General features: G+C 50.0%; 2 protein-coding genes across 7 annotated transcripts; one reads left to right on the top strand and one right to left on the bottom strand.

The window, feature by feature from the left end:
- The first annotated feature begins 4446 nt into the window (after positions 1-4446).
- On the top strand, positions 4447-6664 carry FBXL15 (F-box and leucine rich repeat protein 15). Of its 2 annotated transcripts, XM_027851963.1 has the most exons (4): positions 4447-4516; positions 4815-4968; positions 5190-5695; positions 6230-6664. In XM_027851963.1, the coding sequence occupies exons 1-4, from the start codon at positions 4476-4478 to the stop codon at positions 6417-6419; spliced, it is 891 nt and encodes a 296-aa protein (XP_027707764.1). In that variant the 5' UTR covers positions 4447-4475; the 3' UTR covers positions 6420-6664. The 2 variants fall into 2 exon arrangements, with proteins under 2 accessions (XP_027707764.1, XP_027707763.1); XM_027851962.1 differs by lacking the exon at positions 4447-4516 and having other exon boundaries at positions 4605-4968.
- A 255-nt stretch (positions 6665-6919) lies between these two features.
- Positions 6920-14376, bottom strand: CUEDC2 (CUE domain containing 2). Of its 5 annotated transcripts, XM_027851967.1 has the most exons (11): positions 14291-14376; positions 12758-12889; positions 10422-10447; positions 9818-9905; positions 9127-9270; positions 8813-8874; positions 8554-8696; positions 7907-8086; positions 7622-7683; positions 7367-7427; positions 6920-7280 (listed from the first exon to the last, which is right to left on the bottom strand). In XM_027851967.1, the coding sequence occupies exons 4-11, from the start codon at positions 9889-9891 to the stop codon at positions 7134-7136; spliced, it is 873 nt and encodes a 290-aa protein (XP_027707768.1). In that variant the 5' UTR covers positions 9892-9905; positions 10422-10447; positions 12758-12889; positions 14291-14376; the 3' UTR covers positions 6920-7133. The 5 variants fall into 5 exon arrangements, with proteins under 5 accessions (XP_027707768.1, XP_027707766.1, XP_027707767.1 ...); XM_027851965.1 differs by lacking the exon at positions 10422-10447; XM_027851966.1 differs by lacking the exon at positions 10422-10447 and having other exon boundaries at positions 14299-14331.
- Between the last annotated feature and the right edge of the window lie 3558 nt (positions 14377-17934).

Here is a 17934-nt window from a genome sequence, read left to right as displayed (position 1 = left end):
AGGCTGCCACCCACCCAGTCACATACCCCAAACATACCCCACACCATACACTCACCGCTGCTGCAGGCCAAGCAACCAGAGTAAACCAGAGCGGGATGAGGCTTCCTGCCACCGTGCTGCTCCAGCATCTCCCTCCACCCTTAGCTGGTCCCGCCTCCCTCCCCTCCTTCCTCCAGCTCAGCCACGGGCTCAGCTAATCCCCCCTCCACACACACACACACACACACACACACACACACACACACACACACACACACACACATCCTCCAAAGCCCCAGGAGGAGGAGATTGAACCCCACCCCCTCCACACACAGGGGGTTCTGAGGGTTTGGGGTGGCTTTTGCTGTGCCTGCAACCATATTCTTAGGGAAAGAGAAGGATCAAGCTTCTCCAACACATGTGGACCTGACCACACACCACACGATTCTTTTACATGCTACACAGGTCCTAACACCACATATACGAACTACCACATGTCACACATGTTCTCATATGTTACTCATGTAGGCTGCACCCCGAAGTGGTATGTGTATATATTATGCATATTGCAGTCATTCATGCATTGCTATATTTTACACATTTTCCATTGCATGCCACATATGCCAGATGTTAACATATGTCCTATTACATACAACGCAGGAGTTTTGCTATATGCTATACAAGCCCTGTCATACATCACACATGTGCCTTGTCACACACGTTACGTGTCCCATGCATGTCCAGTTACACACTCGATACATGCACCATCACACATCTCAGTGTCCTTGCTATAAACCACGCATAGGACTACATGCTGTACACGTATATGTTTACATACTGTGCACTGGGCCTATCTACACAACACATATATGTCCTACTTACACAACACATGTGTGCACCCTGGATTTGCTCTCTGAGGCCACTTTTCCAATGAGCAGGAGGTGAATTCCCTCCGGGAATGAAGGGGCAATTGAGGCTGGGATAACCCCCTCCCCAAACTGTAGAACTGAGACTGGAACCCAGGAGTCCAGGATCGCAAGTGAATACAGGACGGCCCCCACACCTAAGCCCCTGAAGGCACAGAAAGAGGGGCAGAGACTAGACTGCGGGAGGAACTTCCCAGAGGCCCCAGAAGGGATCCGGAGTGTCAGGGTGGAATGAGGAAACGGGGCCTTAAGCTCGGAGGCAGGGGACAGGATGGGGTGACCCCAGGGGGTGACCTTGGCTGGGCAGGGGCGGGGTCTATTTTAGGGGCGGGCGGCCCAGGGTTGCCATAGTAACGCGCCAGGGCAGGGGCTGCAGAGCACGGGGCAATGCGTAGTAGAGGAGACCAAGGGGGTGAGCTTAGGGGAAGGGTGCTACGGGGGCGCTCGGGGCTCACCGCGGGAAGGGGAGGGGGCTGCGCGGGTTCCGCGTGGTGCTGAAAGGACAGCGCCCGGCGGGGGCCTCACTGCGCAGGCGCCTCGACTGCCCTGAACAAAAGGGGGGCGGGGAGGAGGGGGATTGCGCGGGAGGCGGGGCCACATGAAGGACGGAATCCTTGTGCCAACCCCTTGCCTCCCTGCAGTCCCAGGTTTCCAGACTCCTTCCAGTCAGGTGTAACCTCTCGCCCCTCTAACTTCCCTCTGCCCTTCTGCAGGAGTCCAACCCAAAAAACCCCCAACTCAACAAGCATTTATTAAGCACCTACTAGGTGCCAGGCACGGTGCAGACCCAGGGAGGAAAAGAGACACCTGGGTTCTAGTTACACGTGGCATGCTGTGTGATCCTGGAAGTCATTTCCCTTTTATGGATGTTTCTTTGCCTGGAAAATGAAATTAAACTGCTGTGTTTTACTCCCAGATCCCTTCCAGTCTTGATATTCTATGGTTCAAGGCCAGGTTCTACTGAGGAACATTCGAAACTGGCCAAGTCATCAACCTGATCTGGCTCAAAGTTTCCTCATCTGGACAATGGGGGCAGCAACACCAGTCCAGCATCAAGAACTTCTTAGGACTCTTGTATCTAATGAGATCACACGTGAAAGTGTATTTGCAATCCACATGGATTTTTGGGATCAATGTGTGCAAAGCCTCATTCCAAGCTAGACCTTGAAGAGGAGACACATTTACTTTATTCTTCAACCAATGTTTATTAAGTACATACTATGTGGAAGACACTATGCTAGGCACTCAGAATAGAAAGCCAAAATGAAAAAGTCACTCCTCTCAAGAAACTTACTTTTAATTGGAAGGGTGGGAATATAATATTTAAAGTGATAAATACAATATATAGGAGCTGCATCTTGCGTTGATCCTTGAAGGAAGCTAAGGATTCTAAGAAGCAGAGGTATAAAGGGAGTATATTCCAGGCAAGCAGGGCAACCTATGCAAAAAGCATGGAATGCTGAATTCAAAGAAGTAGGTTAGTTAGGCTGGAACATGAATGCCTAAAGGGAAGTAATGTGAAATAAGACACAGGAGGAGATGGGGTCCTAACCCTCAGGAAACTCATGGGGGAAGAGTGGAATAAAGTCCTACAAAAACCCAGGAAATGCTTAGTAATTTCCATAAACTATTAACACAATCATCATTATTTAGCACTTTTCAATGTATTATCTTTACAACAGCCCTGTGAATTGTGTGGCACAAGTATAATCCTAAACCAATGAAACACATAGACATGTGTCCCAGCTGGGTCTCAAACCACGGCCATCTGATGACATGTACTTTTTTTTCTTTACACCACTGCATTTTAATGGCAGAAGAATTTGGTGACTTAAGGCCCTATACTCTAATGAAGTCCAAAATATGCTGTTCCTTCCCCATTATCAATTCCTGCAATATATATCACAGAATATAAAAGGGTAGGGTTATAAGGAACACTGACTTGCAGACTTCAGCTTCCAGCTGGATTTGCTGCAGTTTTTCCATCCTTATCACCCTCCCAATCTGTGACAGAATAGTACTAGGGTGCCCTTCAGTCCTGGGAGAAATCAGAATAGGCAGAAGATGAAAAAGAAGGTTTTGGTTCTGCTCATTCCACAAGTTTCTCAGCATGGCCACCAGGTGATAGTGAAAAAAGCTGTGGATGGATGCCTCCTGCCTCCCAACATTGTTATCTAAAAGTAAAGTGGTATAGTAAAAAACAGTGTGGTATAGAACTGGAACATCCCCTTGAGAAAGCAGTGTGACCTAGTGCAGAGAGAGACCCAGGGATGTGCATTAGGAGAGCTGTCTTGGTTTTTTTCCACTGATTCATTCAAAGTGGACACTTTTGGAAATGGCCTCATCTCATGGGGGGGGGTGTCATAAGGACAAAAAGAGTTGCTAAAACGTGATTTCCATATTTTACAGAAGGCAGATAGATGCTAGAGCATTTAATCTATCCTAATAGTGCCCTCTTGTGTGCCCAGTAATACGTTCAGTGGCTACATTAATGGAGACGGAGAAGAGAGGTAATGTGGAGTAGCAGAAAGATCCTAAATTTGAGTCATTACATCCTAGTTCTCATTTTAGCTGTGATGCAAACTTGCTGCACGATTCTGAAAGTCACTTCAAAAGCATTTATTAAGTCCTTACTAGTTTCAGGCACTGTGTTAAAGGCTAGGAATACAAATACAAAAGCAAGACAGTTCCTAACCTAAAGGAGCTTATATTCTAACTGTAGGACACAACATTTGTAGTAGACTCTGGAACTCATTTATCTGCTTAGAAGCTATTTGACCAGTAAATTTCCTTTCAACTCAGAAATTGTGTGGTAGAAAGGTAGTGGATAAGGAAGTCTTAGCCCTTTGCCTTGGGGAATGTATAAAAGGGAAGTCATAATCTCACCATTTCAATATCAGCCACTTCCTCCCTTACTTGCTACCTCACAGACAGTGACAGAGATTGGGGGTTGGGGGGGGCAGTACACTACCATTCACTGCGCTTACAGCTGGACTTGCCTATTTAGCCACTACTAATTCATACAATGGAATTTTGGAGCTATAAGGGTCCTTTATCGATCCACACCTACTTTATAGTCTGGAAAACTGAAGCTCTAAGAGGGGAAATAACTTGTCCAAGGTCAGCTAGATAGATAGAGCAGAACTAGGCAAATGACAAGGAGATGGAGAGTGCACACGACCAATTACCCTTGCTAGGGCGTGGGGTGGGGATACTGGGGCCCTAGTCCCACAGAAAGCTGAGGAGCTAGGCAGGCTCCCGGATCCAGGAATAGTTCCAGCTTCGAATCTCTTTGGCCCACAAGCCGCGGGACATTCATTCTCGTACTCGCAACCACCAAGCTCAAAAACCTCAGCAACTCTCGATCCCTTCCTAAAGCCATGGAACCCGGCCCTCTCTGCCTCGGGCTCAGGGTTAGGCCGGAAGACTTTAAGTACAGGACGCTCAGGGAGGCGGCGATCGTTTGAGCAGGTCTGGCGGCCCTGCTAGGCGGCTCCTTAGCCGTCGTAGCCGCTGGAGGAGAAGACTGCGCAGGCGCAAAGAAGACTGGCAGCGACATCGGGGCTACAGATGGAGCCGTCCGGCGGGGAGCAAGAGCCGGGGGCCGTCAGGTACCTAGGACGGGAGGGGCCCAGGAAAAGAGAAACACCGCCCCCCCCCCCGCCCCGCCACCACCGGGTCAGGCTGGGTAAGGGATGGAGGGATGATGAAATCAAGTGTTTCCCAGGGACAGAGTCCTATAGACTCGCACCATAGGAACCTGGAGGGGACCACCGAGGGACACTCATGGGGACATGAACGGGGGAGGGATCATGCGTGGGGTGAGGGTTTGGGGGACCCCGCCCAAACCTGGGGGACTGCGTGGGACGGGAGTGGCCAGTGCACAGACTCCTCATGTCCCCGCCCCAGGCTCCTGGACCTGCCGTGGGAGGACGTCCTGCTCCCGCACGTCCTCAGCCGCGTCCCCCTGCGGCAGCTGCTCCACCTGCAGCGCGTCAGCAAAGCTTTCCAAGCGCTTGTGCTACTGCACCTGGCGCGCCTGCGCAGCTTCGACTCGGCACAGGTGACTCCGCCCCTCCCCAGGCCTCGGGGAAGGGTCTGGGGGGGCCGGGCGTGCGGGCAGAGGCGGGAACCTGCCCCAGGTCGGGCGAGGAGGACCTTCCCTAGTCAGACACTGGGCTGGGGTGTTGGGGGTATGGGGAGAGGAGGTAGGTGGGCGGGCTGGCGGTGGGGACCGGGTGTCCAGCCGGGATCCAGGTGTGAGCCCCGTGGGCACCTCCCCAGGTGGGCCCCCAGGTCCCCAGGGCAGCCCTGGGCCGGCTGCTGAGTGACTCGGAGGGGCTTCAGGAGTTGTGCCTGGAGTCGTGCCGTGACTGGCTGTCCGATGAGGACCTGGAGCCGGTGCTGAGCCGGAACCCCGGGCTGCGGCGCGTGGGGCTGGCGGGCTGCGGGCGGCTCAGCCGTCGGGCCCTGGTGACGCTGTCCTTGAGCTGCGCGCAGCTGCGCTGCCTCTCGCTCGCCCACTGCGACTGGGTGGATGGGCTGGCCCTGCGGGGCCTGGCCGACCGCTGCCCGTGCCTAGAGGCCCTGGACCTCACGGCGTGCCGACAGCTCCGGGACACGGCCGTGGCCTACCTGGCCCAGCGCCGAGGGGCACAGCTCCGATCCCTCTCCCTGGCTGTCAATGCGAACGTGGGGGATGCCACTGTGCAGGAGCTAGCCCGATGCTGCCCGCAGCTCGAACACCTGGACCTCACCGGCTGTCTCCGAGTGCGGAGTGACGCCATCAGGTGCTGGGCCCAGGGGCTGGGGCTTCAGGTGGGCACCAGAGGGAGCTTAATGAAAGGAAGGCCTTCCTAACAATTAGACTTGTCCACATATGATACAGGCCACCTCCTGGGAGTGATCTTGTCAGTGGATGTTGTAGTGGAGGGTGGGTGACCCCCTAGCTGGCATTCTAGAGGGGATTTTTCCTGGCAAGGAGATTGTGTTGTACAATCTCTGAGCTCCTCTACACATACAGAGGAGAAAATTAATGCTGAGCTATATGGCTTGACCATGGTCACACAGTGAGTTGTTAAGGGCCAGAAGTAGAACCAAAGTCCTCGTCTTCCAGTTCAGCAACAGTTCTACTATCTTTTGGGGGCTCCCTAGTCTTACTTTGGCCAGTGACCTCTGTAACCTTAGGGGAATCACTGTCCCTCTCTGGGACTCTGTTAAACAAGGTGGCTGGGCTTGAGGACCACTAAAGCCCCCTCCTTCTCTGTGGGAGAGAGCACGTCTCCTGTCCCTCACAGACGCTCTTTTACCTGCCCCCCCCCCAGGACCCTGGCAGAGTATTGCCCACGGCTGCGCTCACTTCGGGTACGTCACTGTCATGATGTAGCTGAGTCCAGCCTGAGTGCCCTGAGGAAACGTGGTGTGGACATTGACGTGGAACCACCCCTGCAGCGGGCCCTTGTCCTGTTACAGGACGTTGTGGGCTTTGCTCCCTTTGTCAACCTGCAAATCTGACCAATCAGTGAAGGGTGGAGGATTGGGGGTTTGGTGAACACAGCTGGACTGTGGATCTGGGAACACTGCTGTGCTGGGGAGATCCACCTTTGTCTCCTTACCCCCAACTGGGATGGAGCCTGGATAGTGTCACCAGCTTGGGAAGGAGGGGGAAGAGAGAGAGAGAAAGAGTGCTGGACTGAGACTGGGGGGAGGGTAGGCAGATGTCTCTGGGGAAAGAAATAAAAGACTCTCCTTGAACCTGGCACAACTCTGCTGCTGTTGGGTAGAGAGGACATGGAGGAACAGGACAGTCCTATTATGTGTTCCCCAGACCTGAAGGGGTTGGGAAGGGTGAGGGAAATCAGATAAGGGTCTTCCCAATTGATAAGGAATAAGAGGTCCATGAGAGTAGCAGCAATCACACCTAATCTGAGCTAAGGAAAGATAAATCCACTTCTTTCATAAGCTACTATATTCCATGCCCACCTCTTTAGAGACGAATAACCAGTTCTCATGCCTCACTCTGGACACTTTACTCAAATAAAGAAACTTCAGGAGAGACTTTGAAACTAAGCTTGGCTTGGGAAGAACAGGCTTCATAAACACCTAGCCAAGAAGACCCTGGTGGCAGGACTAGCCCAGCTGTCTTATTTTGGCTTTGGGGGCCATTATCCCCAACTCCTTCAGACTCCTCTGGCCCACAGTCCTCAACTTCCCCCAGGGTGGGGACACTCAATGGAACTTGTACTTCCGGGCTGGTTTGAGACTGATGTAAGTGGACTTCATCCCTTCAGGTTCTGGTTTCCGAATGTCCTTGTAACGCTCACCCTTGGTACTCACCACCTGGTTGTCAATGTATCGGATCAGCTTCTTAGGGGCCTGTTAAGAATACAGGTTAGGGGTGAACAGGAGGCCTTGACCCAGAAAAGGTAGTCCTCATTATCCCTTACCCCCAACCTACTCACCTCCTTTGGGGCCACAGGCCTATGAGTTTTCTGATCTTCTTCACTGTCCACCATCATGTACCTGCCATGATGGAGCCCTGGTTACTATGTCTGTTCAGACATCCTCCCCATGGACTAGGGGAAAGGTCAGAGGCACTTGGGGTAAACCAGGAACCCCAGTACAGACCTTTTGGGTGATGAGGTTCTCACTGATTGCTTAGATAACTGTAGGGCTACCTTACTCAATCTAACATCTCCCTTCTCCTCCAAACTCACTTTTGTAGAATGAAGGATTTCAGTTCTTCCTTCCTAGGAGCTCCCTGTAACCTTGATGTGTCCTAGAAGGAAAGGCAGAATGAGATAGCCGATCTGGGCCCATTTCTCCATTTACCTAAAGGTTCCCTTTGGAGTTCCCCACACTCAGCCCTGGTTTGGGTCTATACCCATCTCTCCCCATCCACCCTAGGTCCTTGTACCCCTTCCATCTCTGGCCATGATGAGGAAGGAAGCCCTGATTAGTGGTCCAGAGAATCAGGAGTGGGGAGTGTCTGTGGCATATACCTTTGAGCTGCGGCCTAAGGCTTGGGGCTCCACTTTCTCCTCTACCATGATGTGAACAGCCTCTTCCAGGTTCCCCCGAGCCATGGACAGTACCCGCTGTGCCCTCCCCACTGTGCAAGAAGGGAACATTTCCAGAAGCAATTGTATCCCAGCTTGGAGCTCATCAGTTTCAGAGACCTCCTGCAAGTCAGAACCAGGTGATAGAGGCCCAGAAGCTGATCACTTAAGATCTCCTCAATACCACATACACATACAAGCACATGACTCTAAAAGGCATAAGACTGGGGGCACTTGTTCCACCCACACACCCCCATTAATATTCAGAGAACACTTTGCACATAGTAGGTCCTCAGTACCACTATGGTAGGTTGCTGTCTACACATAAGAGCAATAACTCAAATATGTGGAAGGAGTTACAAGTATTCTATCTGTTGTACAGAAGAGGAATCTAAGGTTCAGGAAGATGAAGTCCCTTGGCCGAGGTCTCACAATCAGTACGTGTCACAGGTGGGATTTGAATTTAGGTCTTTCCTGCATCCACATCCCTCTTTAGGTTGCCCTTGACTGCCCTCTCAAAAGCCCCCTCCTTTCCCCACCATTCAGGTCTAATTCTCACTGCCCTTTCCCCACTCCCACCCATCTCATACCTCAGCCTTGGTGCCTTCGCCTAGGAGTGGGGTAGAGGTGTGTGCTCGAGACTTCCTTATCTCTTGGGTACCTTCCTCCAGGCTCTGCAGACATCCTGGAGAAGTAGGAGCATTGTCTTCCTGGCTCTTGGGACATACATTCTCTTAAAGGCACAGAGTATATGATTTTCAATCAGTCACAGGGATTGGAGGGGGGCCCAAGTCCCAGAAAAGAGCTCTGAAACCCATTCCCTTGATTCTGTCCCAATCCAGAACTCACCCTTGTTCCGTGCATCACTCAGCTGGCCTGAGAGGTCGAACATCATGTCGCAAACTGTCCCACTGAGAGGGAATCAGGACCATGGGTGAGGAAGCCACTCTGTCCTCCACTCAGACCCCACCCCAGTGAACCCTGGAGTTATCATCTGACTTCCCTCCTTTGCCTTACCAGCCTTGTTCCCCCGATCCTACCCACTCCCATCCCAAAATAAGTGGGCACAATAGCCCCAGCTTGCCCAGGGGAGATCTGGAATTGGAAAGGAAAGGGCTGGGTCAAGGATTGGGAAGGGAAGATACAAGAACCCCCAGTCACACCTGGGGATCTTGGCAAAGCCAGGCACATAAGCATCCATCATCTCTGCAAATGCTTCCATGTCAAAGTTCTCATCCGATGCCCCTGGAGAACCCAGGTCTTCCAGGACCCCAGTTATGTAGGAGAAGACAACTTCATCCAAGCCACTGGAAGGGACAGATAGGGAGGGGTGGAGCATCTTGTGGAATAACAGCTCCACACACTTGCCCCCAGCTCTGGTCCCTCACTCCTGAGACTTACTCTCTTTTAAAAAAAGGGAAGGAGCAGTTAGATCGGGGCTGAACCTCATTCACCCTGAGATGGTAAGTGTGGAGAGCAGAGTGCCGCAGGGATATGCAGTCCTCTCCGACCCCAAGTTTCTAGTCCCCGTTCTGCCCTACACGCCTCATGACATTTTGGGCAGATTATCCACATTGAGCCTCAGTCTATTCATCTTTACAGTGAACTGAAAGGCAAGCATTCAGGCAGAAAATTCCACAGCAAAGTGATCCTTCCCCTCAGAGGAGATCTCCTTAGGAGACCTGGAGAGGTACCCTACAGAGGGCAAGTCAAGCTACACAGCCCTTTCTCCAATCCCCAAATGCCGCTTCAGAGAGAGAGAAGCCACTGCAGAGCTCGCAGAAGCAGCACTAACCACAGGAGAAGCCACCCTCTAAGAGCCCCGCCAGAGGTGGTCAAGGAGCCAGCACATACCTGAGATCAGCACCTGGGACATGGGTTTGGGCAAAGCTGATTAAGGTATCTCGAATGATGCTCTCAAGTTCCATTGCTCTCTCGTTTCCTAAAGGGGCAGAGAAGATACGAAGCCCTCATTGGTCTCCATTCTTGCTCCTGCTCACTAACCTCACTGGGGTTAGGGGACACTGCCAGCTTTTATCTTTAAACTATCCATCAGCTAGATGGATTGCCAAGTCTTACTCTACCCAGGATCTCAGACCTCTAGTCCCTGCTCCCCTGGAGACTGGGTCCCCAGCTCTGTACAGCATCCCTAAAGTTCTCCCACCTTTCTCCTTTTCCTCAGGGATGAGTAATGGAGGAGGCCCAGTCTCTGAGGGAAAAGAGGTCTGAGGGGCAGTGGGCCCTTCCCCTAGACCAGCCTTCAAGAGGGCGCCCCCCCCCCCCCGCTAGAATCCCAGAGGCCCCCAGGGTCAGATGCTTCTGAGCTGGTGGAATCCCAGCCCTTCAAAACCCCTCTGGCTGAGAGCCTGGTCACAAGTGTCCCCATTGTCTGGCCCTCATTGGGGGAAAAGGCTCAAAGTCACAGACCCACCCACAACAGAATCCCAGAGCCACCCACCTGTCCATCCAGACAAAGGGGCTTTTCTGGAAGGGAGAGGATGGGATGTGTTGGAAAAGTTATTTCATAAATTCTCTCCTTTACCATCATAGTACCCCTCTCCCATCCCACCAGTCCAGGCCTCTGACTTTGGAACTTCTCTTTATTCCAGAGGGATCCCTCAGCTGAGGCCTGGGATTGAGCCTAACACCCTTTGCCTAGACCTAGTCCTAGTCTAGGGAGAAGCTAAGAGAAGATTATCAGGGGATCCCTTCTCAACAAATCTGTGTTGACTGACCAACAGCCACGTGTTGGGGTCCCTCGTTCACTACTACCATGGTCTCTGAGGCAGGTAATTAATAGCAGTTTTATGAATGACAAAGCCTTCACTAAGGTACCTCCTTAGTGATCAGCTACAGTTTTCTGAGACAGAAAAAAAGAAATCACAGTTCTAGATCCCACAGTCTGGTTGGGGAGACACAGTCAATCTGCACATACATTGCCGAGCAATGAAAACATGAGGCAATGTGATACAGCAGAAAGAATACTAGCTACGGAGTCAGAGCATCTGGGTTCAAATCCTGCCTGTGACAGTCCTTCTCTGACCTTGGACACATCACTTTCTTGGGCCTCAGTTTCCTCGACTGTAAAATGAGAAGGTTGGGCCAGATGAGTACTTAGGCCCCTTGTGATCATAAGGTCATATCCGAGAATCAGCAGTCTTGTCAGAGCATATACCCCACCTCCACTACTGCAGGTCGAATGACAACGGGTTTTCTTTAAGAGTTGCTCTAGTCAGAAAATTCACTGACCCCATCACCAGGTCAACTGATGACGACTCTGAACTCTGGCTGGTTATCAGTCAGACAACCCAAGTAGACTCAAAGCGTTTCTGTCTTGGCAGGACTTGCCAAAACTTGGGCTCTGTGTTCTCTGAAGAACCCGGGGTCACTTACCACACAATGATGAGGCATCAGGGTGAGCCTGAAGCTGAGGAGAGGAGCTCTGAGAACGACAGATTCTCATAAATGTTAGAACTAGAACACCAGAGGTCACTCAATCCCACCTCCTTGTTTTACAGTTCAGGGAAATGGCTCGGTGCAGGAAAGGTTGGCTACGGTGCCACCCTGGAACCGAGCTCAGGCCCCTGAACAACAAGGGGTTCCCCTGCTTCTGGATTCCAAGCTTCTGGCTAGAGGAAGAGCCTGAAGATTCTCTTAACCCAGCTCCATCAAAGCTAAAGGAGCTTCTTTCCTAGCATTCAAAGCTCCTACCCTTAGCCTGCTTACTCTGGAAGCTTCTAGGAATGACTGACACATGACCCCAAGGCAGGATCATTCCCAAATTCTGATTGTTGTCATGTGCCTAGGAATCTCTGCTAGGGAAAAAACCCTTGACTATGCTATAAAACCATAAATAGGCATAAATGATGTCATTTCTGGGGAGGGAAATGGTTTTTCTCTGAGGCCCTGAAAAATAGCATGTTATCAACAGAAAGAGCAGCAGGTAGGGATCAGGAGGCCTGGGTTCTAGAACTGCTTCTGCCCCAATTTATTGTGATCTTTGAAAAGTTGCTTCTTTAAAAAAATTGATTTCCCCTGGGCATCAGTTTCCTCATTTATAAAATGAGATTGGAATAGAAAGTGGCTTTCTTTTCCTCTCTTTTTATTCATTTTTCTGATTGTTTTCTTCAACCCTCAGATGGGTTTAGGATAGGAAGATGGGGCCTTCCTTGCTGAAGATAGAAGGCAGGAGACAGAGACAGAGAGAGGACAGGAGGAAGAAAAAGAAAGAAAAAGAAAGGAAGGAAGGAAGACCTATTGAGAACCCACTGGTTCTCAACCTGTAGGCTAAGGAGCTCTGGAGATTGTGGGATTTATTACAAGTGGTCTGTGAATACATGAATAAGCATAAAAATTCTACATACTGAACATATAACATACATGTTTTTCAAGTGTACATCAATGCAGTTAGGAATAGTAAAATATAGTGTTAATCTAAAAAAATTCTTACTGAATTTGTAGTATTTTCTCATCTGTCTTCGTGTACTTTCCCAAGAAGTAGACACAACTATTTTTATATGTGTGTGAGGGTCCTCAACATGTTTTCACATTAAAAGTGGCTCCTTGTAGCCTCAAAAGGTTAGAAACCACTCCAGTATACCATAGACCCCTCTATATAAACTATGATGTTAGCACAGTGTAGTGGAAAGAGAGAATGACTCAAAATAGGGAAAGACTTAGGCTCAAATTTTGATTTCCATATTTATTAGCTGTAAGCCTATAAATAAGTCAAGCAAATCTAAGCCTCAGTTTCATCATCTGTAAAAAGGAACTAATAATACCTGTAATACTTACTTGTGAGGATCAAATGTATATAAAACACTGTGCTATACTCATAGTCCTATGAAGTCAAATATTGTCTTATAAATTGTCAGCTTGGAGATTTTCCCCAAATTACCCAGCAGAGGGCCTCAAAAAGAGTAGGTCCTGGGAAAAGAAGAGAAAAAAGTTTGCTTAATGTAAATTTATTACAAACCAGGTAGCATCTTCAAAAATCTGTCAAAATTTCTCCCCTTTCTCCTTTTCTCATCCAGGTTCCAGCTCAGCGAGACCCTCCCGGAAAGCCTGTCCTGATCATGACAACCCACACTATTGACTCCCCGTCCATAAGCATCATGCCCCAGGGCAGACTTTGGGCCCCACACTCCAGCTCTGTGTGATCTTGCTGATTCACCCAGGGAGCTGATGATGCTCATCTCCTCAGCCAGACAGTTCCCCAGAGCCAAGCCCCTGGCCTTCCCACACAGCAAACCAGCACACCAAGTCTGCTGGCTGGATGAGAATGGATGGGACAGGGATAGATAGGACAGAGGTGGGAATAAGGATGGAGACTAATGGGAAGAGATGGAGATGGGGATAGAGATGCAGATTGGGAAGGGAACCGAGATGGGAATAAGGATGGATGGATAATGGAGAAAGGGATGAGGATGGAGTTAAGTGGGAATAGGGATGAAGATAATGATAAAGATAATGATATTTACAGAATATATAATATAATAAGCTAGAATTCACATAACACTAAGGTTTGCAAATCGCTTTATACAAGTCTCATTTGATACAACAAGCTGATGGGAGTGGAGAAGGGGAGAAAGATGGAGATAAATGGGGATGGGGGTGAGGATGATGATGAAGACAAGAATGATACTATTTATATAATATGTAATTGCTAGAATTCATATAGCATTTTTAAGGTTTGCAGATTGTTTTATACAAGTGATCTCATTTGATACAACAACTTTATGAAGTGGGTGCTATTATCATCCCTATTTTGCAGATAAGGAAACTGAGGCTGATAGAGTAAGTGATGGAGACCAGGATAATAATAATGAGAATAGCAATTTAAGGTTTGCAAACTGCTTTATATGTGTTATCTCATTTGACTCACATGTTGTTTTTATCCACCCCCATTTTACACATGAAGTAACTGAGGCTAAAGGAGATTAAGGGACGAGAATGGAGACTGGGAGGCTGGAGGATGGGGGCCAGGAGAGGTGGGGATGGGCACAGCTGGAGGGTGGGGGTCAGGGAGGATGTCCAGTGCTCTGCGGGGGCAGACGAGGAAAGAGCGGGGCGATGCAGGGCTGCAGACCCCGAGGCCGTGCTAGTTCAGGGCGGGGCGGGGGTCCTGGGCTCGGCGCCCACCGAGCCTCAGGCCTCCCCGTGCCCAGGGCTGGGCTCCCGCCTCTTCCCGCGGAACCGGGCTTGGCCCTGCGGGGTGCGGGGGCGGGAACGGGTCAGGGAGGGGAAGAAAGGGAAGAGGAGGGGGGTGAAGGGAAGAGGAGGGGGAAAAGGGAACGGGAGGGGAGAAGAGGAGGGGAGGGGGGTCACCTGCTCACTCGGCGCTGGCGCTGGCACTGGCGCAGGCGGCCGCTTGTCCTAGCGCAGTTCCCGCCCGCACCACCGAGAGAAGCGCGCCGTGGCCTAGAGCGACCCCGCGTCGGCCATCTTTGTTAAGGGAAAGGGGGGGTGTGGGGGCGTTCCTGTGTTTGACGTCATGGTGTCAGAGTTGGTCACCTAATGCAACCCCGTCCCTTTAACTTGGGGAAACTGAGGTTCAGCCGGAGCAAGAAGGGTCCCCAAGGGTCTATCTTCCCATTTTACAGATAGGGAAACCGAGGCCCAAGGAGCAGTTACGTGACTCCAGAAGGTCCGAGATCAGAACCCAGGTTTTAGGGCTCCAAGTCCAGGGATGTGCCTGCTTTGTTGGTCCAGCCTGGCCCATCCCTGGCCCTGTGCTCCTCTCCTCCATCTCTCCCCATCTTTCTACCTCAAGGAGTCATTAGAGCTTGAAGGCATCTCGTTTTTCAGCGTGTTGACTCTTTATGATCCAATTTGGGATTTTTTGGGCAAAGATACTAGAGTGCTTTGCCATTTCCTTCTCTGGCTTATTTTACAGATGAGGAAACTGAGGTAAACAGGGTTGAGGGACTTGCCCAGGGTCACCCAGCTAGTAAGTGTCTGAGGCCAGATCTGAACTCAGGAAGATGAGTCTCCACGACTCCAGGCCCAGCACTCTGCACTGCCCCACCTACCTACCTGCCCTTGAAGGCACCTCACAGACCACCTAATCAAATCCAATTCAACAAATATTGATTAGCTGTGCTCTGTTTTGTACAAAACACTGTGCTTTCAATCTCTCATTTTACAAATAAGGAAACTGAGCCTAAACCTGAGGTTCATATCCTGGCTCAGTTGCTTATTAACTCTGTGAAGTTGGGTAAGTTTTGCTTAGTACAGTGGGAAAAGCACTGGCTTTGGAGCCACAGAACCTGGGTTCAAATCCTACCTTCTAAAACCTAAATCTTATTTCTAATATGTCACCTCTGTGTGGTCTAGATCAAGTCACTCCTTGGAACTCAGTTTCTTTTTCTGTGAAGTAAGAGGGTTGGACTCTATGGTCTCTTGAGCTCTCTTCCATATCTGTAATCCGCTATGACCTCTCAACCTCATTTTGCAGTAGATTATTTCTTAGAGTAAGCTTCCAAATTTCAGTTTCCAAATTCTGCAATCCTAAATCTATCCAATATAGTTTGGCAGTCGCTTGGGGCATCTGGGGTCTGAGGCCAGAAGGTATAGGGAAAATACTTTATTATTTATTAAAATTGTTTGAATCTTGCCTTGTGGACTAGATATAGTTTAGCTCAGGATGTGTATAGGTCATGCTGACTCCAGAGATCCTCCAGGGGAGCCAGAGATTACTGCAAGGAATAGTTGGGACTCCACTCAAAGCTTGTGTTTTGGGTTTGCCCAAAAGCTTATGTTTTGGCATCTACTCAAATTTTATTGAATGTTTATATTTACCTACTGATGTACATCTCAAGCAACCTAAGGAAACTGACTTTTTGGGAGACTGCCTATGTGCAGGTTACTCAATTATACCCTTGTTGGAACTATATATAATGTGAGCCTTATAGAGCCACACGTTTTTCTGGCTCTGTGTGACCCTGGGCAAATCACTTAACCCTGTTTGCCTCAGTTTCCTCATCTGTAAAATGAACTGGAGAAGGAAAAGGCAAACCACTCCAGTATCTCTGCCAAAGAAAACCCCAAATGGGGTCGTAAAGAGTTGCTATGACCGAAACAAGTTGAACAAATAAACAAAAAACTCTCTGCCAAACCTATTTAATAAAATTCCTTCTAAAAACTTTTTTAGGTTTTGGGTTTGTTCTCCACTACCAAGGGGCCCAGAATCAGATTCCCATTCTCTCCTTCAGTCCTTCCAGGCTTTCTTCCCTTGGGTTAATCTCTTCAAAGCCAAATAGAGGAGGGGAAGAAAAAATGCATGTTTCCTCTTTCTCTCTCCCCTACTGGAAAAGCATCAGTCCTTTCCCCACCTCTAATGGCTAGGCTCTGGGATGCCTGGGTTTCTTAGTCCTTGGGGCATTACGGGCTGGGCTGCAATTATGGGCTTCCCCAGCATTGGCATTTTTGTGCAGGGCTAGGGCAGGGTAAGGATTTAGAGCCACCCCTGGGCATAAATCTACCTGAAGGACCCCTAAGGCTCTGAAGAGGTAAATTCTCCAAGAAAAGACCAAAAACTAAGAACAGATACAAGCTTTTCTAGAGAAGGTTTGGAGTCTGGGATTCTAGTGGATGTCAATGAGAAAGAGGGTCAGGAAGCCCTAATAAAGTGACTCACGGAGGGGATGGCAGGAGTTTCCTCTTTTACCTCCAGTTGGCTCAGCTTTCCAGCTCATGGGCTGTGAGCTGGGAACTCCAAAGTCCCTGTGGCCCCTCACTCCAGTCCCCTGACTTTATTACCCTTTAAGAAGCAAGGCTGAATAGCAGAAGAGTGACCTGGAGTCCATTAGAATATGAGCTTGAGAGCAGGGACTGTCTTTGCCTTTCTTTTTAAACCCAATGTTTAGCACAGTGCCTGGTGCATCGTAGGTACTTAAATATTTATTGAATGACAGGTGAGAGAGCATTGGAGTCAAAAGGTAATGCATAGGGAGGGGGAAAAGTGACCTTGGCCAAGTATGTTTTTGGAAATCCCCACAAGCAAAAGAGGCAGTCCCCATCCCTTGCCAACAGGAGGCAGGTAGGATAGCCAGAGCACCAATCTCCTGCATAGGAGTAAACTGAATCCCACAAAGGATCGTGGGTGGGAAAAGGAGCCACTGAACCCAAGAATGGTAATCCTCAAACTAAGCCCCTCTTCCCCTAGTGCATATCCCATTTAGTGCCTCTCCCCTTCCCTCTACCTAGACTTCAAGACCATGTCCCTGGCTTCTGGGAGCTCCAGGGAAGCTCCCCTCGAAGAACAATGCAAGGGTTAACAGAGGGCTGCCAGCTTTGAACCTCAGCCAAGACGGGGGCCCTGAGGAGGGGATAGGGCCCCTAGCCTTCATCTGCCCCAACCGCTTTTACTCCTCTCCTCCCCGAAGCCTGGCCTCCAAAGGTCTACTCCAATCCTGCTGTCACACCCCCACAGTCCCTGAAGTGGCCTCCTCATTGCATAATCCCTAATGACGAGGCCTCTCACATTCCGAGAACTTTCCCATTTCCTCTCCAGATGGTCCCGTGGGTTCCCACCCCCACCAACCCCCTTTATCTTCCCCTCCTCCACCTCTTTACCCCCCACCCCATTCTGCTGAACTAGAAGAATAGAAGTTAGGAATAATAAAAATTTTTTTACTCCCCAGCTTCTAGATTACTAGGAAAATTGGGGGGAATGATGCTGTCCCCTCTACCTTGAATCCCAATGCAGAGATAACCTCTCCTGCCTTCTGATCCACTCCCTACCCTGAGTCAACTTCTTATTAAGGACCCTCTTTGACCAAGCCCTAGGGGGTAAGGTTTCTGGTTGGTTGGGCTAGGAGATGGGACAGGGTACTGTCCTATTCCTTTCAGATGGGGGAGCTGGAGAATAGATTTCACAGGTATAAGAAGGCACCTCTGAGCCTGGAGCCCCATCTGCTCCCAAGTATTGAGGGCTTCAAGAAGACAGGCTTCCAGACGTCCCAGCCCAG

Source organism: Vombatus ursinus, unplaced genomic scaffold (genome assembly GCF_900497805.2).
Source record: "Vombatus ursinus unplaced genomic scaffold, bare-nosed wombat genome assembly UNPS02009205.1, whole genome shotgun sequence".
NCBI lineage: Eukaryota > Metazoa > Chordata > Mammalia > Diprotodontia > Vombatidae > Vombatus > Vombatus ursinus.
Note: the sequence above shows the minus strand (reverse complement) of the source record. Positions and strands in the feature narration are given on the sequence as shown.

Bases quoted from the DNA above. Each gene is read 5' to 3' on its own strand.
- FBXL15 (XM_027851962.1), top strand. From the start codon at position 4,609: ATGATGAAATCAAGTGTTTCCCAGGGACAGAGTCCTATAGACTCGCAC. The intron at 4,969-5,189 runs GTGACTCCGCCC...GCACCTCCCCAG, and splicing joins GCAGCTTCGACTCGGCACAG to GTGGGCCCCCAGGTCCCCAG. The intron at 5,696-6,229 runs GTGCTGGGCCCA...CCCCCCCCCCAG, and splicing joins GTGCGGAGTGACGCCATCAG to GACCCTGGCAGAGTATTGCC.
- CUEDC2 (XM_027851967.1), bottom strand. From the start codon at position 9,891: ATGGAACTTGAGAGCATCATTCGAGATACCTTAATCAGCTTTGCCCAA. The intron at 8,087-8,553 runs GTATGAGATGGG...TCTGACTTGCAG, and splicing joins GCGAAGGCACCAAGGCTGAG to GAGGTCTCTGAAACTGATGA. The intron at 7,281-7,366 runs GTGAGTAGGTTG...TATTCTTAACAG, and splicing joins GGCCTGTGGCCCCAAAGGAG to GCCCCTAAGAAGCTGATCCG.